Source organism: Heterocephalus glaber, unplaced genomic scaffold (assembly GCF_053883595.1).
Source record: "Heterocephalus glaber isolate CG9 unplaced genomic scaffold, H.glaber_assembly_v1.0 deba00000470, whole genome shotgun sequence".
Classification (NCBI taxonomy): Eukaryota; Metazoa; Chordata; class Mammalia; order Rodentia; family Bathyergidae; genus Heterocephalus; species Heterocephalus glaber.
Window position 1 is genome coordinate 17,528,610 of NW_028258145.1, and position 24,133 is coordinate 17,552,742.

General features: G+C 53.8%; 2 protein-coding genes across 11 annotated transcripts in view; one reads left to right on the top strand and one right to left on the bottom strand.

Annotated features, from left to right (window-relative positions):
- The first annotated feature begins 363 nt into the window (after positions 1-363).
- The window catches only part of Capg (capping actin protein, gelsolin like), a 50,911-nt gene continuing 27,141 nt past the window's right edge, over positions 364-24,133 (top strand). Inside the window, exon 1 of one of the 5 annotated variants that reach the window (XM_087204309.1) lies at positions 364-571. The gene's annotated coding sequence lies outside the window, so the exon portion shown is untranslated. Of the gene's footprint in view, positions 572-23,171; positions 23,488-24,133 lie in introns of those variants that run through there. The other 4 variants (XM_087204317.1, XM_087204318.1, XM_087204315.1 and 1 more) reach the window with 4 other exon arrangements.
- On the bottom strand, positions 971-23,230 carry Sh2d6 (SH2 domain containing 6). Of its 6 annotated transcripts, XM_087204302.1 has the most exons (18): positions 23,062-23,230; positions 15,261-19,142; positions 8,439-8,464; positions 8,036-8,070; positions 7,653-7,723; positions 7,439-7,559; positions 6,787-6,899; positions 5,987-6,047; positions 5,179-5,201; positions 4,550-4,610; positions 4,224-4,407; positions 3,987-4,017; positions 3,853-3,877; positions 3,428-3,483; positions 3,044-3,127; positions 2,738-2,896; positions 2,052-2,208; positions 971-1,307 (listed from the first exon to the last, which is right to left on the bottom strand). In XM_087204302.1, the coding sequence occupies exons 2-17, from the start codon at positions 15,438-15,440 to the stop codon at positions 2,092-2,094; spliced, it is 1,347 nt and encodes a 448-aa protein (XP_087060428.1). In that variant the 5' UTR covers positions 15,441-19,142; positions 23,062-23,230; the 3' UTR covers positions 971-1,307; positions 2,052-2,091. The 6 variants fall into 6 exon arrangements, with proteins under 6 accessions (XP_087060428.1, XP_087060429.1, XP_087060426.1 ...); XM_013072183.3 differs by lacking the exon at positions 971-1,307 and having other exon boundaries at positions 1,389-2,208; positions 3,428-3,486; positions 4,224-4,302; XM_087204301.1 differs by lacking the exon at positions 971-1,307 and having other exon boundaries at positions 1,389-2,208.

A 24,133-nucleotide genomic window follows, 5' to 3' on the forward strand; every position in this document is an offset into this window, starting at 1 on the left:
GCTCTGGGCCTGGCTTCCTCCAGGCTTAGTGCCCAGATAAAGTCAGAGCTCTGTAGAAACGGTCCCTGGAGCCTCTGCGTCCCTCCTCATCCTTAGAGTGGACCGCTCCTCTAGGGAAGTAGACCTGCAAAGGGGTGGGGAAGATGCAGCCTCTGACCGTACCCTAAGGCCCAGCCAAGATGCCAACCTCCCCAGAGCCAAGCCCAGGCTGGGGGAGGCGTGGAGGGGCAGGCCACTCCCCCCCCAACCTAATCACGCAGCACCCGCCCACGCATGCGCAGTTCAGTGCGTGTGTGTCCCCGCACAGCCCGCGCCAGCTACCCCATCCCTTTCCTCTTCCAGGCCCCCTGGCCCGGAAGTGATATCCCTGCTGTGACAGTGGCAGTGGCAGCTAACTGACCCGAATTTAGAGTATGCTTGTTTGGGAGAGAAAAGCTAGATAGCTTCCCATCAGGCTCTCCTTGCGCCTAAACGGGAGCGCGATGATTACGCAGAGACAATGATCCTCCTACCTATGACACACAAGTAAACGAAGGTTGGCGGGTGCAACGCGGAGAGAGCGAGGGTTCCGGTAGGCACCCCCGCCCCGCCCCTCTCCGCCAGGCCCTCGCGTTTCAGCGACGTCCTCGGTGTCCCGCCTCTGTCCCCATCTCCCAGGGCGCCCTCAGCCCTGGGCCGCAGTGGATCCCGGGTTGGGAGGCAGAGCCGAGGCTGTTGGGGGACTTGGGGGACGTGGTGGGTGGGTGGGGCTCGGTGCCATCGGCCACAGAGTCGCCCTTTGTTTCCCTGAGTCACGGTCACATGGCGCTTCCGGCAAGGGGAGTTCCGGCTCCGCGCCAGGGTCCAGGCGCCCTGCCCCCGCCGGTCCATCCTCCACCCGAGCCTCCGGGTCCACAGCCCGCTGGGTAGCGCTTCCTGAGCGCCCGGGTCACGGCGGAGGGGAAGGGGGGAGCGCTCTCCATGCCCACCGACCGCGCCCGCGCCGCTTTGTCTTCTGCAGTGCCGCTGTTTATTTAGCCTTCCCTAGCTTTTCATCCAAGACCATGGCTTTTGGAGTCCCACACGGCCCCTTAACCTGGACAACACCAGATGCTTAAAATCAGCTCCTCTTGGGTGGGGGATTTATCTCAGTGGTTCCACCGCCTGCCCCGCAAGCGCAAGGACCGGAGTTCGATCTCGGTTACCAAAAATAAATAAATAATAAAATAAAATCAAGCTCCTCTTTCCAGGCATTTGGCAGGCCCTCGGCAGGAGAATCGCCTTAAGTTCGAGGCCAGCTTGTGCAACAGAGTGAGTTCAGTGCCTTCCTGAAATTATATAATGAGACCCTGTCTCAAAAACAAAACGAAAATCAGGCTGCCCTCCCGCCCTCCCCCCAAATGCAGTAACTAGGAGCTGGGCGAGCAAACTGGACTCCATCCCCATCTCTTCATGGGGTGCCAGAGACAGCCTTGAGCCTCCTCCCTCCCCCACCCTATCTATCACCCACAAGCAAAACAATATAAATCACCAACCGGCCTGGGCCTGGCCCTTCCCTTCTTTGGCACAGTGTGCTTCTGGGACAAAGCCACAGTCGGCTGAAAGTGAGCCTAGCCCAATGCAGGGCCATTACTCCTGGCCAGTCTGCCGTGTGTCCCTGGAGCACCATGGACCCTTGTGGGGGGCCCACATCAGTGGGTCAAGAATTCATTCAACAAGTGTTTATTGAACATGTGCTATGTGTAGGGCAAACTAGGCCCTCCCAGAGGGCACTAAGCCCCTGGGAGAAGGTAAGGGATTCTCTTTGCTACCATACAGTGCTTGTGGTATCCCCTGAGGCTCAGCTTCCCTGGGGAGGCCAGCTTCTCCAGGCTACCATCATGCCTTCATCCAAGGCACAGACCCTAGTAACAAGGCAGGTGCTGCCATTTCTGGGGGCTGGTATTGGGTCCTCAGCCTAGGAGATGAGCCTAAGAGATGGAGTCTCAAGGGGCACTGTCAGGCTCTGTGTGAGCTTGTGGTGGGGGTCCCAGGATCTTCCCCTCTCTGGCCAGTCTTTCCTGGTGGCTGACCTCCGGGGACCAGAATGGTAGCAGTGTCATTGCTGTGGCCTCAGGGCTTGGTGGGGAAGAGCAGACAGGTGAGTCCTCGGTTGCCACCGTGTCTGTCCACCAGGAGCAGAGGGTGCTTCCCATGGTGCTGGATCATGGTGGCCACGGAGGAGAAGAGCTACACAGGAGTGAAGGCATTCATGAGTCCCAAGGGCTTTGAGCCTCACAATGCCAGCAACTTCCCAGGCTGAACAGGAGGTCCAGTGAGGGGCTTATGGACACTTTTCTGGATTTTTCCCTTCCCAATTGCCCCATGAAGCTCCATTCCATTTTGCTGCTAGATTCTAAGCCTCAAGCGGCTTGCCTGCCCTGCTGCAAACTGATTTCCAGACCAGATGAAGAAAACTGCCCTGGTCCCCCGGCATGAGGAGCTGAGTTCGGGTGACTGTCTAGCCTGTGCCCTAGCAAATGCTGGGTGCAAAGTTGAATCCTTGGGAGAGGTAGGGAGGAGCCTGGATGCCTGGGACCCTGCTCTGCTCTACCTGGGCTCAGCAGAGGTACAAATGTCCCCACCCGGCTACAGCCTCTGTCATTTCTGCCCAGCCCAGAGAGAACAAGTTGTAGGTTCTCCCACACTCGGGGCTGGGCCCAGAGTGCTGTGCCCCACACCCTCCTGGTCCCAAGGCCCTGCTTCCCTGGGCACCCACCTCTTCGTGGTGCCGGCCCTCCCGGCCCAGGGCATAGTAGCGCCCACCATCCAGCTGCCGGATGGGGATGTTGAAGACCCGGCCTTGAAGGAGCACAACCAGGGTGAAAGGCTGGGAGCTGTGAGGCCCTGAGCTGGGCCTCACCGTGTAGGCCCCATCCTGTGGAGGAGATCCCAGCCATGAGCCTCATCTTCCAGCTGTGCCTCCCAGTACTGCACAAAGTGTCCAGAACCTTCCTGGTCCTCCAGCCAAAGCTTGGGCAGAAGAAGGGACTCTGGAGAAGCCCCAGGGTTGGCAGATGCCCACCTTTTGGAAGCGGAGTAGGGCTGTCTCAACAGCGTGCCGGTCACAGTTCCCGGAGTACCACGGCTGATTCAGGAGGCTGCCGTCCTGCACACATATGCGTGCGCGCGGGCACACACACACACACACACACACACACACACACAGCCACTCAGTCGGGGCTCTGGGTTGGGCATGGGGAGCAGAGAATCCTGGGTGCATTTTTTTGTGTCCACATCTGCCAGCCCCAGACTGAGCACCCACACAGCAGAACAGAGAGGTAGGTGTGCAGTGCACAGCTGGGTGCCACACTCAGTGCTCCATGTGGGTTCCTTACAGTGGTGTGTTCCCCAGCCACCGAGGGCTCCTGGGGTCCTGCTCCCCAGCCTGCTACCAGCCCCTCCTCACCTCGGCAGCTGAGGTGTTCCCGGTAGGGAGTTTGCAAAGAAGAGACCGTCTCCTTCCTGCTGAAAAATGCAGAATATGCAGCTGGGCCTGGGAGGGGTTTGGGCAAAGGTGGCAGCTTCTGGGGTGAGGGTGGCAGGGCACCCTGTGCTTCCCAGCTCTCCTGGTCCCTGGTCGGACCCACCACTTGGCCTTGTGTGACTTTCAAGTGAGTGGCCTTGGGGCACAGACTGGGAGCTTGCTGATTTAGTGCAGAATGGAAAATGCCTCAGAGGGTTCCCTCAGGCCTGATTTTGGCTGGAGGCAGGACCGCAGGGACTTCCTTGGCAAAGCTGGGCCTGAAGGACTGGGACCAAATCTGGCCTGCAGGGCTGTGGCTACGTTGGGGCTGAAGCAGAAGGTACGTGTACAACAGTCTGTGCACTGACCTTTAGAGGTGGCATCTGTTGCTCCCTGGAACACAAGGTATGGTCAGGAAACAGCTGCCCAGGGCCTGAAGTCCCACCCTGAGCCACTGTCCCTGTCCCCACCCCAACTTCCCCTTTGATCTTGATCTTCTTACATTCCACGCTTCTGTGGGGGCTACAGTAGGCCTGCAGGAAGGAAATTGGGGAACAGAGCTCAGGGTCTTTGTCACCTCCATGAGAAAGAGCCCAGTGAACCCAGCATCCCAAGCTGTCCCTGTCAGCAGCCCTGGAACAAGGCAAGGAGGTCTCACCCGGCAGTCAGGCCTGAGGTCTGAGTTGTCACTCTCTCTTGCTCTCTCTTGTGTGTGCACTGCACCCAGAAGGGCACTCACCTGGGCACCACAGATGTCCTTGGCAGAGGGACTGGGGGTATCAGAACTTGGGAGCTCAGAGTCCAAGTCAAAGCAGGGACTGAAACAGAGAGGGCAGGCTGGGCTTGGCCACCCCGAGTGGGGACATCCAGGTGGGGCAGGGCAGGACTGAGGACAGCTGCAGGGCCTGGGCTTCCTGAGAGTCCTGCCAACCAAAGGGAGAGGCCGGCCTGGCTGCAGTGGCCAAGGAGTCCCCAAACCCTTGCTTTGAGGGGTTCACCTCCCTGGTAGACACCATGAGGGGTCAACTAGGGCCAAAGGCTGAACTGAAGATGTGCTTGGCTCACCAGGGTCCGGCTCGCACTCCAGGTAGATGTTCTCATCAGGCTTCCTTGCAGGGCCTGGCACCTAAGTGGATAGGGGTGTGTGGGTCCTGGGTTTGACCAGCCCTGGGGTTCCTTTAGGACTAGGGGCCTCTGCCTCCAGCTGCAAGGGCGGAGTAGGGAGGGAACTTTGATTGTAAGGGTCATCCTGGGCACCTCACTCCCTCCTCACCAAGGGGCCCTCTTTTTGGGAGAAGCTGGAATGACTGAAAGTGCTCCTCAGAGAGGGGCTGAGGCAGGAGGATCCTTGAAAGTCTGAGGCCAGCCAGGGCTGCATAGCAAGACTGTGTCTCCAAAAACCCCCAAAATTAAACTATATTAAATTAAATTGCTCCTTGCTTGCAAGGGGACATCCCATGGTCACCTTCCTCTTCAGAGGTGCCACAGGCAGCAGCTCTCAGAGAATGTGGGTGTTGAGGAGCCTTGGACAGCACCCCACTGGCTTATGCCTGCTGAGGACCTGTGGCAGAGGGGGCTCTGCTCTGGGCCTTTCCCTTCAGCTTCAGGGATTTTTCCTGGCCTTCTTGGGCCCCACCTCACCCCACCGTTCCAGGCAGAACCACAGACTGAGAAAGGGATGGGGGGTAGCTCACCACTCTGGACAGTGCACCCCGCTCTGCAAGGAAAAGAGAGAGCCATGGTTGAGAGCAGCAGGGGTGGGGCTAGTACACCCTAGGACGAGGTGACCTTCCAACCACCTTGCCAGGCTTTCCTCCAGCTGACTCTGGGCTGGTCCCGATTATCAAAGCCACCCTCAAGGTCACAGAGGTCTACCAGCTCTGGGCACAGTAAAACAAAATGTGCCTCAGGTGACCGGTTCAACCTTGGGCAGGGAAAGGGCGTGTTCCCTGAGGTCCCTCCCTGTCCTAACTTCCAGGGTTCTAGGGTCTCGAAGGAGCAAGTCCCTGGACAGCCATGGCAATAATAACATGGACCAGCTAGGTGTGGAGGCACCCCCCTGTGATTTCAGCACTCAGGAGGCTGAGGCAGGATGATCACCACGAGTTTGAGGCCAACCTGGGCTACATAGTGAGTTTAAAGCCAGCCTGAACTTCTTAGCAAGACATTGTCCCAAAACAAAAACAAAAGTGAAAATGATGGCCTGGACGGAGTCAGAGTGGTGGCTCAAGGGCACTCCCTTTGATGTGGGATGGGATTCAGATGTCTCAGGAGGGAGGGCCCTCCAGACAGAGCAGGCTGCCCTCCTACCTCTTCATGCTGGGCTTTCCCGCACCTGACCCAGAGGTCATGCCAGGTGCAGAGCAGGGCCTGGGGTGGGCCGATGTCTGTGCCATCTCAGACACAGCAATTCCTGTTTCCTGGCAAGCCAAGCTCCACGCCCGGGGGATGAGGACTCCCCTCTAGCTCGGAGCCACAGAGAGAGCGGATGTCCCCCCTTACCTTGCCTCCCAGAGATGGAGCACTGTTTCATGGCCGCACACAGGTTCATTGCTACCTTCAGCTGTGGGCACAATGGGGCTGGTGAGGGAGGAGGGGACAGAGGCTTCCAGAGCAAGAACGGTGAGGGGCAGTGGGATGGGGTTCCGCTGTAGCTGCAGTGTGAAAAACCAACCGGGCAACACAGGAAATGTACAAAGGGAGGACACCTCGCCATCTCTACTCTATAGCTTACTTTGTTGTCTCTCCCCATTTTTTTTTTTGGTACCGGGGATCGAACTCAGGACTTTGTGCTTGTGAGGCAGGTGTGGTGCCACTGAGCTACATCCCTGGGAAAAATATGCTGTAGACATATTGTATTGGGGGGGAGGGATTTGTGGGGTTTTTGGTACCAGGGATCAAACTCAGGACTTTGCGCTTTCGAGGCAGGCAGCAGAATCCCCAGCCCCTCTCCCTGTTTTTATAACAGTGTAATACAGAACGGAAGTGGAAGATTTCAAAGTCCAAAATCAGTGGGCATGGGAGCTGCTATGGGCCTCAGTCTCAAGAGACTTCTTTAGTCTGGGCAGGGAGGGGTCCTCAGCCCCAGAGACCTGGGGTGGGCAGCTGAGCCTGGCCCCAGCCCCCCAGCTTAGGACATGAGGCAGTGAAGCCCCAGGGGAAGGGGTAAAAAGGGCCAGCTGGGCCGGTTGAAGGAGTGACTGACACTGATGGTTGCAGGGCTGTGGCTTCCAGTGTTCAGTGGCCTCTTGAATGCAAATATGGGGCATCTTGCAAATGAGCTGTCTCTAAGGTTTACTCACTGGGAAAGGGCAGCCCTCGGCGGGGCGGCTGGGGAAGGAGGGACTGGTGAGGAGGCCTCTCCCCTTGATGGGCTGAGGTCGGGGTGGCAGTGGGCCCACGGGGCCAGAGTGATCTGGAAAAGACACCCTGCGTTGTGGGTTGGGCAGGTTCCTCCCAGGCAGGCCCCATTCTCCTGCCCCCCACCTATTCTCCTCCACCTCTCCCTCCCTCATTCCTCTCTGCTCATTGACTTCCTGAAAGCCTGGTCTCCTTGGCAACTGCAGGCGACCAGTGTCCCCGCCCCCACCTGGCTGAGCCCAGGAGCATTGCGGGTGGGATACCAGTGACATCCGGGCTCACAGGCACCCCCACCTGATAGAGAACATGCTGGGATTTCAGAGGGGGAACACCAGGCCCCCAGGGACCCTGTCAGTCCTCTGGCTTTCTGCTGTTGCCTTGGTTACTCCCACCTCTCTCCCATTCTTCTTCCCTCCCTCCCCTCTCTCTTCCTCCCTCCCTCCTTTCCCTCTCTCCCTCTGCCCGGTGTGGAGGCCCCAGTGACTGCCAGCTGAGGAGGGCAGTGCAATCTGAGGAAGAGAGACAAGACCTGGACTGTCTTCCCTCTGGCCCTGCCCAAGCCTCAGCCTCCTTACTCCCCTTCCCAGGCCTCACCCAGGTACACAGAGTCCTCCTCCAAGCCGGGGAGGTGCACAGGGGCCAGACTGCGGGGCAGAGCCTCACAGGGGGGCAGCTCATATTTGTCCTCTTCTTCTTCCTCTTCATCCTGCTGGGCCTTCAGAAAGGGATGCTAGCCCCAAGAGGCCTGCAGGACACTGGTGGCCACTGCCTCCCCCTCCTCTGTGGCAGCCTCAGCAGCTGGACTTACCTTGTGTCGCCAGGTCTGTAGGGCAGGCAGAGGAAATGGATCGGGGGCATCTTCTCTCCAAGCTGGGGCATCTGCAAGGACAGTCTGGCCTCATCTCTTCCCGGCCCAACCCCTCTAGCACAAAGCCCTTCGGTCTGCCAAGAGTAAACCCCTCTGCACTGGAGTGGGCTTCAACCCTTCAACTCAAGGGACTTATTCACCACAGCACCTCTAGCACTGCAGTGGGGCCTCCCACCTGTGCCAGCCCCTGCCCTGCCCCTGCTGCTGAGTGAAGCAGGAGCCAAGCAGTGCTGTACCATGGTGGGGTCCAGAGCCACCCAGGGAGACCCAACTCATGGTGGACCCCATTCTGCTGGGCCCCTCTGGCCCACTGTGTCACTTACCCATGCCTCTGGGGGGTGGGACAGGGGGCCCCAACCTGCAAGCAGACTCTGGTCAACTCTGCCCAGGGGGCCCTTGGGTTTGTGTCAGCTTGACACTGTGTTTAGGACATTCCGATCCATGACAGTGTGAATGTCCCCAGGAGCTGTGTGGCCAGGGCAGCTGGGGGAGGAGGCTGGGGGCAGAGCTAGTGGCCTTTGGGTGCACAGCTGGATGAGTTGGTGCTCTAGGGAATTGGAGGGCTGAGTGTTAGGTGCTGCCAGAGGGCGGAAGCACAGGAACAGTTGCACAGGGGTGCAAGGGGTGCAGAGCCAGCACCCCACCTAGGACAGTTGTGCCTGCAAAGGAGGGCCGGGGGTGGGGTAGAGACCAGAGGGCAGGAGAGAGAGGAGCCCAGGTACTCACCGGGGCTTGTTCCTGCTGAGCTTGTCCTGGAAAGAGCCAGGGAGGGGCAGAGAAAGGGTGCTCAGTACCCCTGGATTGCCTGTCCCTGCCCAGGGGCCTGGCCCCAGGGGTGGCTAGGTGTCCTGCCTAGGACAGCTCCGGGACCAAGTCTCACCATGGCAGGGGGAGAAGAGCTCTGCCTCCCCAGAGCCCAGGATCTGCCACAAATGGCCTGGGGACAGCAACCCTATTGTTCCCATTATTTGCATCTCCTAAACACCAGGAAGGTGGCTCAAACAGACTTCACCCAGGACGCACCCAGGGCAGGCCCCAGCTCTCCCTCCCCTGTGCTGAGCTGGACCAGGGCTGGTGGGCTGCTTGCAGCTCTCTGATTAATGTCACCTTCCCCGACTCACAGCCAGCCTTGCGTTATGGATCCAGTGAAAAATGAAGACTGCCCCTGCAGACCAATTAAAACCCTTCGCTCTTAGTTTCATTTGCTGGTGATCAGTGAACAGTGGTCAGAGAAATTCGGTTGTGGCCAAGAAGATGGAAGCCACAGAACAAGAAGGGTCATGGATGCAGCCCTAGTCCAAGGTCAAAGGCCTAGAAGCTCACAGGAGGGTTGGCAGTCTTAGCTTAGACTGCTGTAACAGAATGTCACAGACCAGGTGGCATAAGCAATAAAAATGTTACTTTCTCACAGCTCCAGAGAAGTCTAAATTCAAGATGCCAACGAGGCTGGTTTCTGGCGTGGCCTCTTTTCTGGGCCGGGAGACAGTCAGCTCCCCATGTCCTCACATGACCTCTTGTTTGCACAGAGTGTGGGACAGAGAGAGGGGGAGAGAGAGAGAGAACAAGTCCCACTCCTAAGACCCTGCTTTACCTCAGTTGCCTCCCTGGAGCCACTGTCTCCGATTACAGTCCCACTGGGGATTAGGGCATCCACAAAAGAATTAGGGAGGGGGGACAAGTCAGTCCATAACAGTGAGGCTCTAAGAAGCTGAATAACCTTCTCAAGGTCCTGCAATTAGTAAAGTGCTACAGCTGAGACTCAACCTATCTGCCCAACCCAGAACTTGGGTCTGGCCCCTCCTTGCTTATGATGAGATTGGACTCATTGGTACCAGTGGGCTTTCTTTCTTTTCTTTTTTTCTTTCTTTTTTTTTTTTTTTTTGGTGCTGGGGATCAAACTCAGGACCTTGTGCTTTCGAGGCAGGCGGCAGGGCCACTGAGCTAAATCCCCGGCCCCAGTGGGGTTTCTTAAGGAGCTCATGACTTCCCTGTACACTGTTACTTCTTCGAATCAGCTTTTGAGAAGTATTGACATAAAAGTGAAGGGAGGGCCAGGGATTTAGCTCAGTGGTTCTGCCACCTGCCTCGAAAGCGCAAGGACCTGAGTTCGATCCCCAGTACCAAAAAAAAAAGTAAAGGGAGCCTGACACCTGACTCTTTAAACCAAGAAATGAGGAAACATTGACTGTGATCAAGAATGTCAACACTTTTAGAATCCTGTAGCTTTCTCACACATATTATTTTGGTGATATGCTGGCTGTTGGCACAAAGGGGAAATGAAGCATCAGGGTTGGAGGTGGCCATAGCCTTAGAAAGGAAGACCAAAGACCGGGGATTTAGCTCAGTGATACTGTGGCTGCCTCACAAGCACGAGGTCATGAGTTTGATCGCTGGTACCAAAAGAAAGAAAGGAAGACCAAAGCTGGGCGTGGTGGCACAAGCCTGTATTCCCAGCCCTCATGAGGCCAAGGCAGGAGTTCAAGGCCAGCCTAAGCTACATAGTAAGTTCAAGGCCAGCCTGAATTACATAGCAAGACCCTGTCTCAAAAAATAAAATATATATAAGTAAACAAATAGAAAGACCAGATGACCTGCAAGCAAATGGGCACTTAAGAAGCCATGAAGAGGGCCAAGGAAATAGCTCAGTGGTAGAGGGCTTGCCTATCACGCACAGGGCCCTGGGTTCGATCCCCAGCAAAGCATGTTGAACACAAAGAGGCTATGAAGAGTCACCAGGCAGCTTAACAGGGAGCCCAGGTGGTGTAGTGGGGAAGACCTAGGAGACAAACACAAAGAATCTGCACCCGAAGCTCAGGACTTGGCTCAGCTCCTTGTCCTTTGCTCCCTCGTTGACCTTTGGTCCATAGGCAGGGGATGACCTCTCTCCCCCAGAGGACCCCATGGGATCAGAGTCCTTCCCTCACGGTGAGCACAGGACTCTGGACACCACCCTGCCACAAACCTCAAACCAAGTGAGTGCCCTCGGGCACCCTGTCCTTGCTCAGCCACCTTCTGCCTCTGACCAGGCTTTGCATACATAGGGAAATGCTGAGGCCTGAGCCAATTCAAGGCCCAGGGAGAGATGGAGCCCATGCCATCGGGGTGGGGGCACCAGCCTATGCAGATCTGGCAGGAGGGAGGGAGGAGGCCACCGCGACAGCCTTGTCAGCCAGCCCTCAGCAGGCAGACCTGTACATACTTTCTCCATCTTTGGCATGGGGCGGTTTTGTGTACACCACAGCTGTTCCCTCAGGAATGAGTTCCTAGAAGCAGGGTTGCTAGAAGCTCTCATTTTGAAGGTTTAATGCCACATTGTCTGGTAGCCTCCGAGTGCCCTTTCATGGTCCTTCCAGAGCACGATGTGAGTCTCCAGATTTTTCAGAGCTCAGCTGATCTCCCATAGAACAGGTTCTAATTTATAGGCCCAGGTCATTTAAATTCACCCAAAGAGCCATCTGGATCAGAATCAAAAGTCTTAGATTCCCAGGCCCCCCTTAAGATGGCAAAGAAAAAAAAAAAAGATGGCAAAGAATTGGATCCCCCAAGGAAGGGGATTAGGGGTCTAATTTTTTTCCGTTTTTTGGTTTTTTGAGACAGGGTCTCACTATGTAGTTCAGGCTGCCCTTAAACTCATTATGTAGCCCAGGGTGGCCTCAAACTTGAAGCAATCCTCCTGCCTCAGCCTCCTGAGTACTGGGATCACAGGTGTGCACCACCGTGCCCAGTAGGGGTCCAATTTTTTTTTTTTTTTGGTACCAGGTATGGAACTCAGGACCTTTCACGTATGAGGCAGGCAGCAGAACCACTGAGCTACATCCCCAGCCTGGGGTCCAATATTTTTAACAGGCACCCTAGATCCAGCCTATGATAAGTTGAGAAAGGCCACTCAGTACAAACATCTGAGAAGATGTGACTTCCCTAGGACATTCTTAGAATCACATGTAGCCCTTAGCTTGTTTGGAACACAGGGGTCCTGGCAGAGAAGGAATGTGACACAGACCCTGCCCTCCAGCGGTGCTGAGTATAGACAGGGCAGCCCCAAGGAGAGCTTCAGTCTCTCTGGCTTCTGTGTCCTTTTGCATGAGTGGGAACATGAATAAGGCATTTGTCACTGGGGTGAGGAGGGGCTTCTGAGGGTTGAATGAGCTGACCACACCCTCCGCTAGGGGCTTGTGAGATCAGCGGTGTTGGAAGATGCTTGGCCACCTTGGCCATGACCCTTGGGACATTGTTTCTGGGTGGTTCTCTGGTCCTCCTGGAGATGCTATGAGCTGTAGATTTCTTTTTTCATTCCAAATGTATTTTCTTCCTACCTTTTTCTTTTTTCTTTTCTTTTTTTTTCTTTTGAGACATGGTCTTGCTATGTAGTACAGGCTGGTCTTGAACTCACTAGGCTAGGCTAGGCTGGGCTTGATCTGCCGTGATCCTCCTGCCTGGACCTACTGAGTGCTGGAATTACAAGCATGTGCCACTATGCCTAGCTTTCCAAATTTATTTCTTGGACATGACAAAACTCTACATACAAGTGGCCTGGACCTACTGCTCCAAAACATAATTCTTACTAATAACTGGATAAGTCAGGCCTAGAGTGTTAAAGGGCAATTTTCTCTAAAATAAGTAGAAAAATGTCCGATACACTTTAAACAAATGGCCTAACTACTGGAACATTGGTAGTTTTACAGGATAATAAGCATAGGTAGATGGAGTCCTCAGGACAAGCCGCTGGAGAGCCTGTAGGCCTGGTCCCCAGCCCTGGGAGGCAGCAGTGTTTCTGGATCACAATGTTCCCATTATCCAATTCCAGACATTGCAGGAATGTCAGTATGGTCAGAGGTCGCCTCAGTGTCACCCAGCCTGCTCCTCTGAAGGGGCCCACAGCAGCCCAGATGGAGTCCTGGTCAGTCTGGGCTCAGGACCAACAGTGGACTCTAAGCACTGTCCTAGATCACTTGACACTGCCTGCCCCTCAGCCCCTGGACCCCTAGCCTGACACATCCTTCTCCCACCTAGGGAATATTTTTGAATTATGTTTTGGCCTAAACCAGACTTGGTTTCTCTTTTCTTTCAGTTAAGAGCTCTAATCTAGAGACAAACCCTCAGCGTCAGCAGGGTCCCACCACACGTATGCCAGGTAGCCCTCAGGGGCCTAGAGAGGGGGGAAAAAAAAAAGAAAGAAAGAAGGAAGGGAGGACTGTCTGACAATAAGTCAGGGCCAAAGGGGTGACATGGGAAGAGGCCTGACCATGGCAGGACGGGAGAGGAGGCCATGTCTTCGGTCAGGGGCCTTGAGGCCTCAGGATGTCTTCCGCAAGCAGGTGCTCGAGTTGGAGGACCAAGGCCTTCCTGCTGGAGGCCCTGAGGCCCATGGAGCTCTGACTGTGGTTGAGTCAGCTGCTGTCAGGGACAAAGCTGACGAGACAGGGCCCACATCAGCGTCATCGGCAGAGGCCTCTTTTTCTCCCACACCCACTGCTCTCCACGGCCTGTGACTCAGCTCCCTCTGGTAACATCTGCGTTGGCACGGTGCTGAGGCACAGCGGCTCCCTCAGGGTCTTCCTGCATCTCTGACTGATTCGTGATCAGCCGTTGCTGCCTCCTCCGAGGGCAGTGACAGACCCGGCCCCCATCTGCCTTGAAATCGTGGGCAGCTGGGGATAGGTAGTTTCTCTCTGCCTTCTCAGGGCAGGTCACAGGCTCCCCCAGACCCTCTCAGGGCTAGGGTGAGGCTGAGCGCTGAGTGCTGAGCTTGGCCTTCTCTGGTCTCCAGGGGAAAGGGCAGCCACTGGCTCTACCCGCTGCTTCCGCCCAGCTCTGGAACCTGCTCAGAGTGGAGCCTGAGGTGTCCTGGCTCTGCCTAAAACCCAGTGACACCCATGTGGCCTTGAATGGAGATCACATATTTCTCGGTGCTTCTTGAGATCCCAACCCCACCCACCCCACCTCGCCAGCCCTGGCTCTTCTACTGGCAGTGCAGCTTCTCTCTATGGTGTTGGCCTGGCTGGGGCCCGCAAGGCCCATTCTGCACTTTTTGACTTAAGGAAATTTCAATTGGAAGAAAAAAATTTTTTTTTTCCTTTGGTGTTTTGAAACAATGTCTCGCCATGGAGTTCAAGGTGGAGTTGAACTCATTATTGCAGCCCAGGCTGGCCTTGAACTAATGGCAATCCCCCTGCCTCAGCCTCCCAAGTGCTAGGATTACAGGTGTACACCACCAAGCTGGCTCTAGTTAAAAGAAATTGAGAGCTTTACTCAGTCTTTAGAGAATATAACAGAGGGAGGATATCCTGTGTATGTGTGCAGGTGCGTGTGTGTGCACGCACATGCATGCATAAGCACGTGTGTGTGTGTGTGTGTGTGTGTGTGTGTTGCCAGAAACTGAACCCGGGGTGTTATGTAAGCCCTTATCTTTATTTTGAGACAAGATCTTTTTTGTTTTGTTTTGTTCTGTTTTTTTGAGGCAGCATCTTGCTATGTAATGCAGGCTGGCCTTGAAGTCAAGGTGATCCTCCTGTCTCAGCCTCCTGAGTGTTGGGATTATAGGATGTACCACTATGCCCAGTGAGACAAGAGCTTGATAAATTGCCCAGTCTGCCCTTGAACTTGTGGTCCTCCTGTGTCAGCCTCCCAAGTAGCTGGGATAACAAGCATATGCCGCTGTGCTCAGCTAGGACTTTCTTACTATAAAGCAAAATGTAGTAAAAAGAAAAAAAAGGCAATTTTACCCCCATCCCAGAAGGCACTGTCCTCTTGGTTGACCCTCCTTCTCCCAGGGCCCTATCCTTTATTATGCACAGCCCGTGGCTTTCAGGCTGTCTGGTATCCTGCTCCCTTGGCCTCGGCCTCGGACCCACCGGACCAGAGGCTTGGGATTCAGCCTGCCGGTGACAGGGTTGGGGAGACAGGCTGTCAGGAGCCTTTGCTCCAGCTCAGGCTCCTCCTTCCCGCGAACCACAGTTTTGGGTACCCTTCCCTAGCAGAGATCGCAGAGCAGAACCCCTCCCTCTAGGCTCCAGGTTTCAAGGGTGGCTGAGCTCCAGGCTCCTTCCAGAGCTGGCCGTAGGCGCCCTCTGGGCGAACAGCTCCATAAACCGCAACCACCATGTCTGTTATGTTCCTGCCATGCAGTTCAGCGCCACTTCCCGAGTGTGGCCCACAGCCTGGCACACAGCAGGCTCTGACCAACGAGTGTTGTCGCTGTTGTGCAAAGGGTACTAGCTCTTCACTGCCTACGGAAAGCCTTGCAAACAACCCGGTCTCTGAATGCAGCCATGAGGATTCCCTGCAGGCCTCTGGGCGAGACCCCACCCTGCTGGGTCCTTTCCTCTCCCCTCCTCCCAGGCAGGCACCCGCCCCTGCCCTCCCTGCTCCGAGGTCTCGTGGCCCTGCCTGGCTTCCGTCCTCAACTCTCAGCCCGGCAGCCAACCATCTCCTGTTCGTTTCTCCCGGAACTGCTAAGAGCCCGACTCTTCTAACCTGCCCCTGGGACACAGGACGCTTGCTCCCGGATGCCTCTGATAAACCTGGACGCCCTAAAATCACCCTCCCTACCTTTAACAATGGAAAGGACCAGAGAGGAGACAGACGCTGGGAGTTGGACCGAAGCCATTTGCTTACGATCACAGGGCCGACAGCCCCCTCGTCAGTCCCCGGCCCCTCCAGGGACCTGTGTAGTCGTCTCACGGGAAAGGGTGACCCCTGGTGGCGAGGAGAAGGTAGCGCCTGGCTCATTCCCAGGACCCCGAGCCAGGCGGAAGAAGGGTCGTGGCCCCGGGACCCGCCCTTAATTCTCGGGAAGGTGATAAAGCTCCTTGGGGAGGGAGGGACAACCGTGGCCGCTCCATGCCCTCAGCCACATTCCTCGTAATGACCTAGTGACACTGTCCTGCGGCTTTAACTGCACCAGGTCGGCTGGATCTTCAGCCATTAAGTGGCTTTTCGCACTAGCTTTTGACATCAGGGGTCTGGTGCACAGCTCGAATTCTAATACTTCCAGGCTTTCACGTCCTGCAGGGCAGCGCCACCTGCAGAATGGCTGCTCCCTACCGGAAGCCGCCTCTTCTAGGAGCCCAGATCCGGGCTGGACTCTGGACTGTGGGGAAGTTGCTGAGCACCACCTTCCTGCCCCCAGTGATGAATGATTGCCTCCAACGCTCAAGAAAACCCCCTCTAGTCAAAGGCCCCTTAGATACAGTATTTCAGGCCTCTTCTGTGGCCTTGTTCTATAGCCAGGCTTCTACCGAAATTGATGAGTTTCCAGTCAAACTCATCAGTTTTCCAGGAAACTGGGTAAAGGAATAGAGGTTTTTGTTTGTCCCCTTGCTGCAGAATACCAGAACCAGGAAACAGACAGCACCCAGAGATTTGAAGGCAGTAAACAGCTTTATTTACACCAGTGGACCTGACCAGGATCTTTCCCCCAAAGAGGTCAGGCCCAGAATATTGGTGGGCCAGCAGTTTTATAGGGCTGCAAGCAAAAGGTACAGAAGCAGAGTATCTGGCAGTCTTTGGTTGGTTAATTATTTGACATTTTTTACATCTAAGAGGCTTAATTCCATTGGAGTTTCCCTGGGAATATAGCAAGCAGTGTTTACACAAAGCAGAGCAGTGGACAGAGGGCAGAGCAAAGAGTTCTGGCAGGACTTTCTGAGTTGGTTACATTCCTTTGGTGAGAGATTACAGAAGCTGTCATGGCTACACAGGTACATTCTACAAAGAGCATAGTTACCTAGTTAACCAATAGTTGCTTAATAACATAGTTAACTCACAGTTGTCTGATTTAGTTTTTGGTTAGAAATTCTCTTTCACCCTCACCCCCAAGTACTAGGGATTGAATCAAGGACCTTCTCACTAAGCTACATCCTCTGCCCTTTTCTGTTTTGAGTTGGGTTTCACTAAATTGTCCAAACTGGCCTGGAACTTTCATCCTTCTACCTCAGCCTTCCAGAGTCCTGGGATTACAGGCATGCGCCACCACTCCCTGCTAAAAGAGTAGAATTTTTTTAAATAATGGTTTTGAAGAAGTACTTTAAGACAATGACTCCAAAATACACCACTTTCATAAGTGAGGATGTTATCTGTTAGATGTTTACATTTTAAGCAGGAAAACATTTTTGTTTGTTTTTTAAGCACTGAACGCTTTGAACCCAACCTGGGCAACTTACTAACTTATTCAAGTGTTGTCTGAAGAAGAAGGGGGAGAGGGAGGGAGGGGAGGGAGAGGGAGAGCCTGAGGCAATGCCTGTCCTCAAGTTTCTGAGCTACTTATCTCTGGTCTCCAGAGGCAGAAAGTTACCAACAAAATACTGATTGTCTTAAGTTTTTGTAAATAAGGAGGGGAAGAGGGATAGGGGGATGGGGAAAAAGAAGAAGCAATATATATCATGTACACATACAAATTCCCTATGATGAATGTTATCATTATGTGTATCTAAAATGTATAAATAAATGTTTTGCCAAAAAAATAACCCCAAAAAACACTGATTATCTTAACAGAAAGACTCAGAAAAACAAGCCTTGGAGACCATTCCAGGCAGAAATAAAGCTTAGGGACCCACCTGACCAGTTAATATGAACTTCACCCCTGCTACCAAGAGAATCTGGACAGCCTACTTGGAATATTCCTTCTGGAGTTGTTTCTAATTGTCTCAAGATTAACTGGAATATGCCAGGTGTGGTGGTGCTTGCCTGTGATCCCAGCACTCAGGAGGCTGAGGCAGGAGGATCACCACGAGTTTGCTTGAGCTACACAGTGAGTTCAAGGCCAGCCTGAACTACACAGTGAGACCCTGTCTCAAAACAAACAAAAAGATTAAATGGAATATTTCTAGGAAGTAACTGATCACCATCAACTACGTAAGACTGACTACATTACAGGGTCACGTTATGCCTTTGTAGATTATCTCCCTACCTACCTGGACCACCGGGCCCATAGCAAATATATATGGCCAGGTCAGGAAGTGTAAAAGATGAAGACGGGGTCGGAGACAGAAAGTCCAATGTGTTCCTGGCCACTGTGGTGTCACTGTTCCCGATACAGGTGAAACCCGAGTCCCCACTTGGGAGCCAGAAATCAGCTGAGACGAGGCCTAGGAGACAGGCTGCCCTGGCCCCAGAGGGTGGATGAAGTGGGGCCTGGGAGCAGCTCATCCTACCTCGCAGTCTGACTGGCACTAAAGGGTCTGGGTAAGTCCCTTCGGCAGCACCTGAGACTCCTCGGGCAACCTGGGAAGTTAGGGCGAGAGTTGTGGCAAGAACGTGACCTTGCGTTGTGAGCTGAGCGCTTTGAGAGAGAGGATTTTGGAAGAGAGCGCCCTGGTTATTACCTCCGGGAAGCCGCTCATCTTTCATCTTGGCTCTGGCAAGTAACGCTGATGCCTGGGCGCAGAGCTCCAACGGCCGGGTCCTACTTCAGGAGACAAGGAGGACCCAGGCCTTCCTGAGACTCTCCAGGGACCTGCAGGCCACACAGAGACCCTAACAGTCCTATTCCTGCCTCACTGGCTGGGTTGCTCTTCCGAGATGGGAGTTTGCTAGTAGAGAGGGAGGAAGAATCTGGGAGGCGCCCTTGGGTCCCTACTGACAGTGGGCCCAAGTCCCCACTCACCATTCCCTCCCCAGGGGTCCCAGCCTCGTCCAGAGAACTGGGCGGGGCTAAAATCGCGGAAGAAGGCTCGGATCTGCGATCCCAGGGTCCAGCAGTGTGTTCAGGGCCGGGGAGCCAGGTCTGAGGGCCAGCCAGACTACGCAGCAGGGCAGGCCGCCCCGCCGTAGGGATCCCACCGCTCCAGACACCACATCTCCTAGACAACCGCACCTGAGGCCACGCCCCGCCGCCCCTGCCTGCTGGAACTTGTAGTCCATAGGAGCGGGTCCGAACGCCCGCCGCACACCCATGTGTGCGTCTGAGTATGTGTATGCCCATATGCTGAGGTCCGCAGCGGCGTTTTTGGCCCTCTGGCCTCTCCCCCGAGGGCTCTGTGGACCCGAGTTTAGCCGGCGGGTCCCAGTCCGCCACTCCCGAGGTTCCCCGCGCTGCATGCTGGGACTTGTAGTCCGCAGGGGCGGGGCCAGAACGCGGAGAGGGGCGTTTGAATGTGCGTGCTGGGATTTGTAGTCCATAGGTGCTCGTTCCTCTCTTTTCTCCGCTAGTCCTACTTCTGGGCTGTGAGCAAATTACTGCGGGGCTTCTCGTAGCTGTTTCAGGCAGAGCGGCGGTGTACTTGCCAACGCCTGTAGGCCCAGTCTGTAGATGGGCAAACCATGGCACCAAGAAGGGCATGCCATGGCTGGACTCCGCCCCCTGTTAAGTGAGGACTTGGCCTGAGAGTCTCAGCCCCGGCCTGCCTGGCAAAGCTGAATGAGACATAAGGCCCTTTCGGTTCTTAAGATTCTGTGATCAGGGCCGGGGATTTAGCTCAGTGGTTCCGCAGCCTGCTTCGAAAGTGCAGGGTCCGAAGTTCGATCCCCAGTACCAAAAAAAAAGAAAAAAGAAGAAAGAAAAAAAATCTGTGATCAGTGGTATCTCAGAATTACATTATGAACAAAACTTGCTGCAGTTAGGGTTGACACCCCAACAAACACACACACCATAAAGAGGTCTATTAGGCAGTTTAAAGTATACACTCAAAGAAAATATGGACTGTTAAGAAAGTGGCACCGATAAAAATCTTTTTGTTTTTGGCTTTTTTAACGGGTCTCACTATGCAGTTCAGGCTGGCCTTAAATTCACTGTGTAGCCCAGGCTGGCCTCAAACTTGCAGTGATCCTCTACCTCAGCCTCCTGGTAAATCTTTACATGACAAATCTGTCAGCTCTAAGGAGGGGATCCCAGAGAGGAAGTCTGCAGTAACAAAGAAAACATATGGGCAACTCTGGCCCACAGCTTCAAGAATCAAAATTGCGCGGGGATGGGGCTATTTAGAAAACCCTAAAGCCCAGCGAGGGCTGTGCCTCAGAGCCTCACTTTAAAGGGGAAAGCACATTACCATAGTTGTGTGGGAAGCTGGGGACAGGTATGTAGGACTTCACACTTTGTTTATCAGTGGGGTGCAAATGAGTTGGAATGGCTTTACTACTGAACGTTCCAAAGCCTTTTGTATTTGTTGACAGCTTTATTGAGATTTGAGCCATATACTGTCAAATTCACCCATTCTTTCTGTAAAATTCAGTATTTTAGTCTATTCACAGAATTGTGCAACCATCATCACTGCCATCTAACTTTGGAATAATGTTTTCATCACCCCAACCTCATAGCACTCATTTCTCCCCAAGCCCCACAGTCCTTACTTTCTCCATAGCTTAGCCTATTCCAGATAGTTCATATACATGGAATCGTGATATGTGGGCTTGGTGTCTGGCTCTCTTCACATAGCACAATGTTTTTGAAATTCACCTAGGTTTTTTTTTTTTGGTACCAGGGATCAAACTAAGGACCTCACACTTGCCAGCCAGCTGCTGTGCCACTGAGCTAAATCCCAGTCCCTCATCTAGGTTTCAATAAGTATCAGTACTTGGTACTATTCAATGCTGAGAGCAGATGGGCTTGGGAAGAAAGGATGGTTAGGACGGAAGGCATGGTTGTCTGTTGCATGGCTCCCCACACATCCTCTGCCACTCACTAAGTTGTTTTGACCTCACTGTGCCTCTGTTTCCTCATGTAACATGAGGATAATAAGAGGATCTACTGGGCCAGGGATTTAGCTCAGTGGTTTCGCCACCTGCTGTGCAAGCGAAAGGACCCGAGTTTGATCCCTGGTACCAAAAACCAAAAAAAAGAGGATCTACTTACTTACTTTACTTATTTATTTTTGGTTCTTCGAGTCAGGGTCTCACTATGTAATTCTGGCTGGCTTTGAAGTCACTATGCAATCCAGGCTGGCTTCAAATCTGGAGCTATTCTCCTGCCTCAGCCTCCTGAGTGCCGAGATTACAGGTGTGCACCACTGTGCCTGGCTGAGGATCTACTTTAGAGAGTAAATGGGCTGATTAAGACAGTCATATAGGGACAGAACCCAGCATATAGTGCCAGCATTCAATAGTGTCAGCTGTTATCTGACCTAACAATGTTGGTGATGTTGGGGACTGGCATAATTCTGGCTGAAAAGGGGTTCGCTTGTTCTGTTTGCCCCCTGGGGGACCACTGCATCATGCCCCAATCAAAAAGCACCCTCTCTAGACCTCGTGCTCCTCCTGTACCCTGGGCCTACCCATGCTGCACTGGATAGTCCTACTTTCCTAAGGGGTCACTAAGGAAGTCTAAGATATCACTGTCTTGGTTGCTTCTGAGCGCCAGCAGTGATTTAAGCAAAACCAAACCAAACTTTCTGTATCTTGGGTGTTATTCAGAAAATATGGGCATCTAGACTTCTGGCCATTCCTAGGGGCCTGTGAGATGATTTAGAAAAATTCACTTGCAGGTCAAGTGTAAGGGCTAGAAGCATTGGCTCTGCTATTCCAGGAAGTTCTCAGCCCTGACCCTGGGTCCCTGGCCATCTTGGGCAGCCACAGGGCCCATGCAGCCAGACCTGGAAAGCAGTGATGAGGCCTCTCCTGTTCCCTTTAGCCAGATGTTCATCCTGGAAACAGGAGCTTGTGAATAATAACAGTACTAGCACCTTGCATGTGTCCAAGCCTTCATTTTCTTCAACGACCCCTGCACAGGGCATCTCACCAGACCTTCCCAGTCCCCCAGAGGAAAAGGCTGGGGTTCTGACCCTGCTTCCCAGGGGAGCAGGCTGTGGCTCAGAGACTTAAGGCTTAAGTGATCCTCCCAAGGTGACAGAGCCCCAGCAACACTCACATGAGGGAATTGTTCTGTCCAATCTGCTAATACAGCCAGTAAGAACTGTGAGTGTCTGTTACCTGCCAGGTGCTACGCAGGGTGCTGGGGTTTCCGGGAGGACTCCACGTGGTCCCTGGTACTGACGGTGTGGTAGGGGAGGCACAGGTGACAAATGATATACCACAGTGGGAGTTTCCAGGGTGGTGGCAAGTGTTTTATGCCTCAGTGGGGATGCATGTGACATGGATGTTGCATCTGTGAGAACTACCAAATTGTATGCATATGAGTTGTGTGTTTCACTGTAAATTTTGCCTAAAAAATGTGAAGAATGATCATGCTCTGGGAGGACTATGTCTAGCAAAGTCCTGGTGGGCCCAGCTGTCTGGAAGGGGCCCAAGGGCTGACGGGTGGGGCATAGAAAACCCAAACTTGTTCACAGGGTGTGGCTGGGGCTGTAGACCAGTGACCCTTGAGCTTGAGGCCTAGAACACCAGGGAGCACAGAGGGCGTTTCAGAGGAGAGACTTTCAAGCTGAGGCTTCAGGGTGAGCAGAGGGTTGAAGCAGGGTGGGTTGAGAGGGTTGTCCTTAAGAGGAGAGAGGGTTGTCTCTGAGCATGGGGTAGAGCCAGGGTTTGACTTGTTTCAAAGCCATCTGGGGCCCCAGAGAAACTCATGCTGCTAAGCTTTACAAAGCTACTTCCCAAAAGCTCAGGAGGCTGAGGCAGAAGGATCATCGGGAGTTCAAGGCCAGCCTGATCTGCTTAGTGAGACCCTGTTTCAAAAACAAACAAAATACCTGCTTCCCAAGAAATACAAAAGGCCTCTTATCACAGTATCAAGGGGTCTTGGCCTGATGCTGAAGTTCTCAACTGACATCTTGCATGGGTTTCCCTGCACACTTTGTGAACCCAGGTGGAAGTGTGGACCATTTGACACATTTCCTGAAAGCCCAGGCTCTTGGTGCAGACATTGGCTGGCCCAGTTTCTTCTGAATGAAGAGAAGAGTGAGCCTTCAGGGAATTACACACACACACACACACACACACACACACACAAACACGTTTTTTAAAACAGGGTCTCACTGTGTAGTTCAGGCTGGCCTCAAACTCTCAGTGATCCTCCTGCCTCAGCCTCCTCAAGTGCTGGGATTACAGATGTTCACCACCATGCCCAGCCAAAATTCCTTTTTTTTGGTACCAGGGATCAAACTCAGGTCCTTGTGCTTGTGAGGCAGGTGGCAGAACCACTGAGCTAAATCCCTAGCCCCAGAATTCCACATTTTATTAAGCAGGAATAATGGTGGGAGATAAGAGGACTGAACATCACAGTTAAAGCACCAAGCACATAGTAGGCACTCAAGGAACAGCAGCTGTGGGTAGCCGGATTGAGGCCCAGGACCCGGGGCTGTGTGGGAAGTGGACACAGCTCGGCTGTGCTTAGTTCTCCAAGAGCCACCCCCATGGCCCCAAGGCAAGGTGTCTTGGTACCCAGACGGCTGCAGGGGACGAGCCCTGCACAAGGCAGATCTGGGCGCCTCAGCGGGCTGGGCGGCTTCTCCGTGTGACTCACCGCGGTGGAGCGGCGGAGACTGTTCGAGAAGGTAGCGTGCGTCCTTCTGGGATTGGCCACGGCGACCCCTTTGGGGGTCGGGGGTTGAGGACGTCGGAGGATTATGGGGTCGGAGGTTTAGCAGGCGCCCCGCAATCTCTTCTCTGTCCACAATGGGGCGGCCGGATCCCTCGGGCGGGCGGAGCCGCTGTGCAGAAATGTTTCTTTGACTCCCCTTGGAACAAACTCACGTAGTTTTGCGCGGGGGAGACCGAAGGAGGAGGGAAACTGTGAGTCTTCTAAAAAGCAAGTTCTGAGGTCTGTTTCCAGATTAATCCACCCGCACCCGCGCTGAGCTCACAGGACCTGCTGTTTGGTTTCGCGCTTTCTCTGCAAACCTCACCCTGACCCGGGGATAGGGCCTCCTTCGCCGAGAGAGGCTCGAGGGTAGGAACAGGGGGTCGCATTCGTCCCTCCCACTGGGTGTGTGGGTGCCGCCCACGTTCTGCAATGGGGACCAGAGTCTAGGAACCGGCTGGGACGGGGTGGGGAGGGATGAGGTGAAGAGAGGAGGGGGACTGGGGTTCAACGTCCTGCCCTCCGGGATAACCCTAGGTGCTGGGGCCATCTACTGGGTCCGCTTAGTAAACTCCCATTGCTGGGATGAATGGGGCACCAAAGGGAAGAGAAAGCAGACTAGATTTATTGAATGTCTATTATTTGCATCACCATAGTTAAGATAATGAATATGTATCTAACATTGCAAAGTTTCCTATTTTTTCTTCTAGTTCTATCTTTTCTTTTATGTATTTTGAAATTCTGTTAAGCACATTAGGAACTTTTAGGGTTGCTATGTTTTCCTGTACATCTTAATTCCTATTAGCTGTTGTTTTTAGAGTGATGGAATCTGTGTTGTTTTAATTTGCATATCTCAAATGGCCGGAGATGTTGAACATTTTTTCATGTATCAATTGGCCAACTGTACTTCTTTTTTTCTGAGAAGTGTCTATTCACTTCAGTTGCCTATTTTTTATTTATTTTTTGTTCTTTTTTGGGGGGGGTACCGGGGATCGAACTCGGGACATTGCGCTTG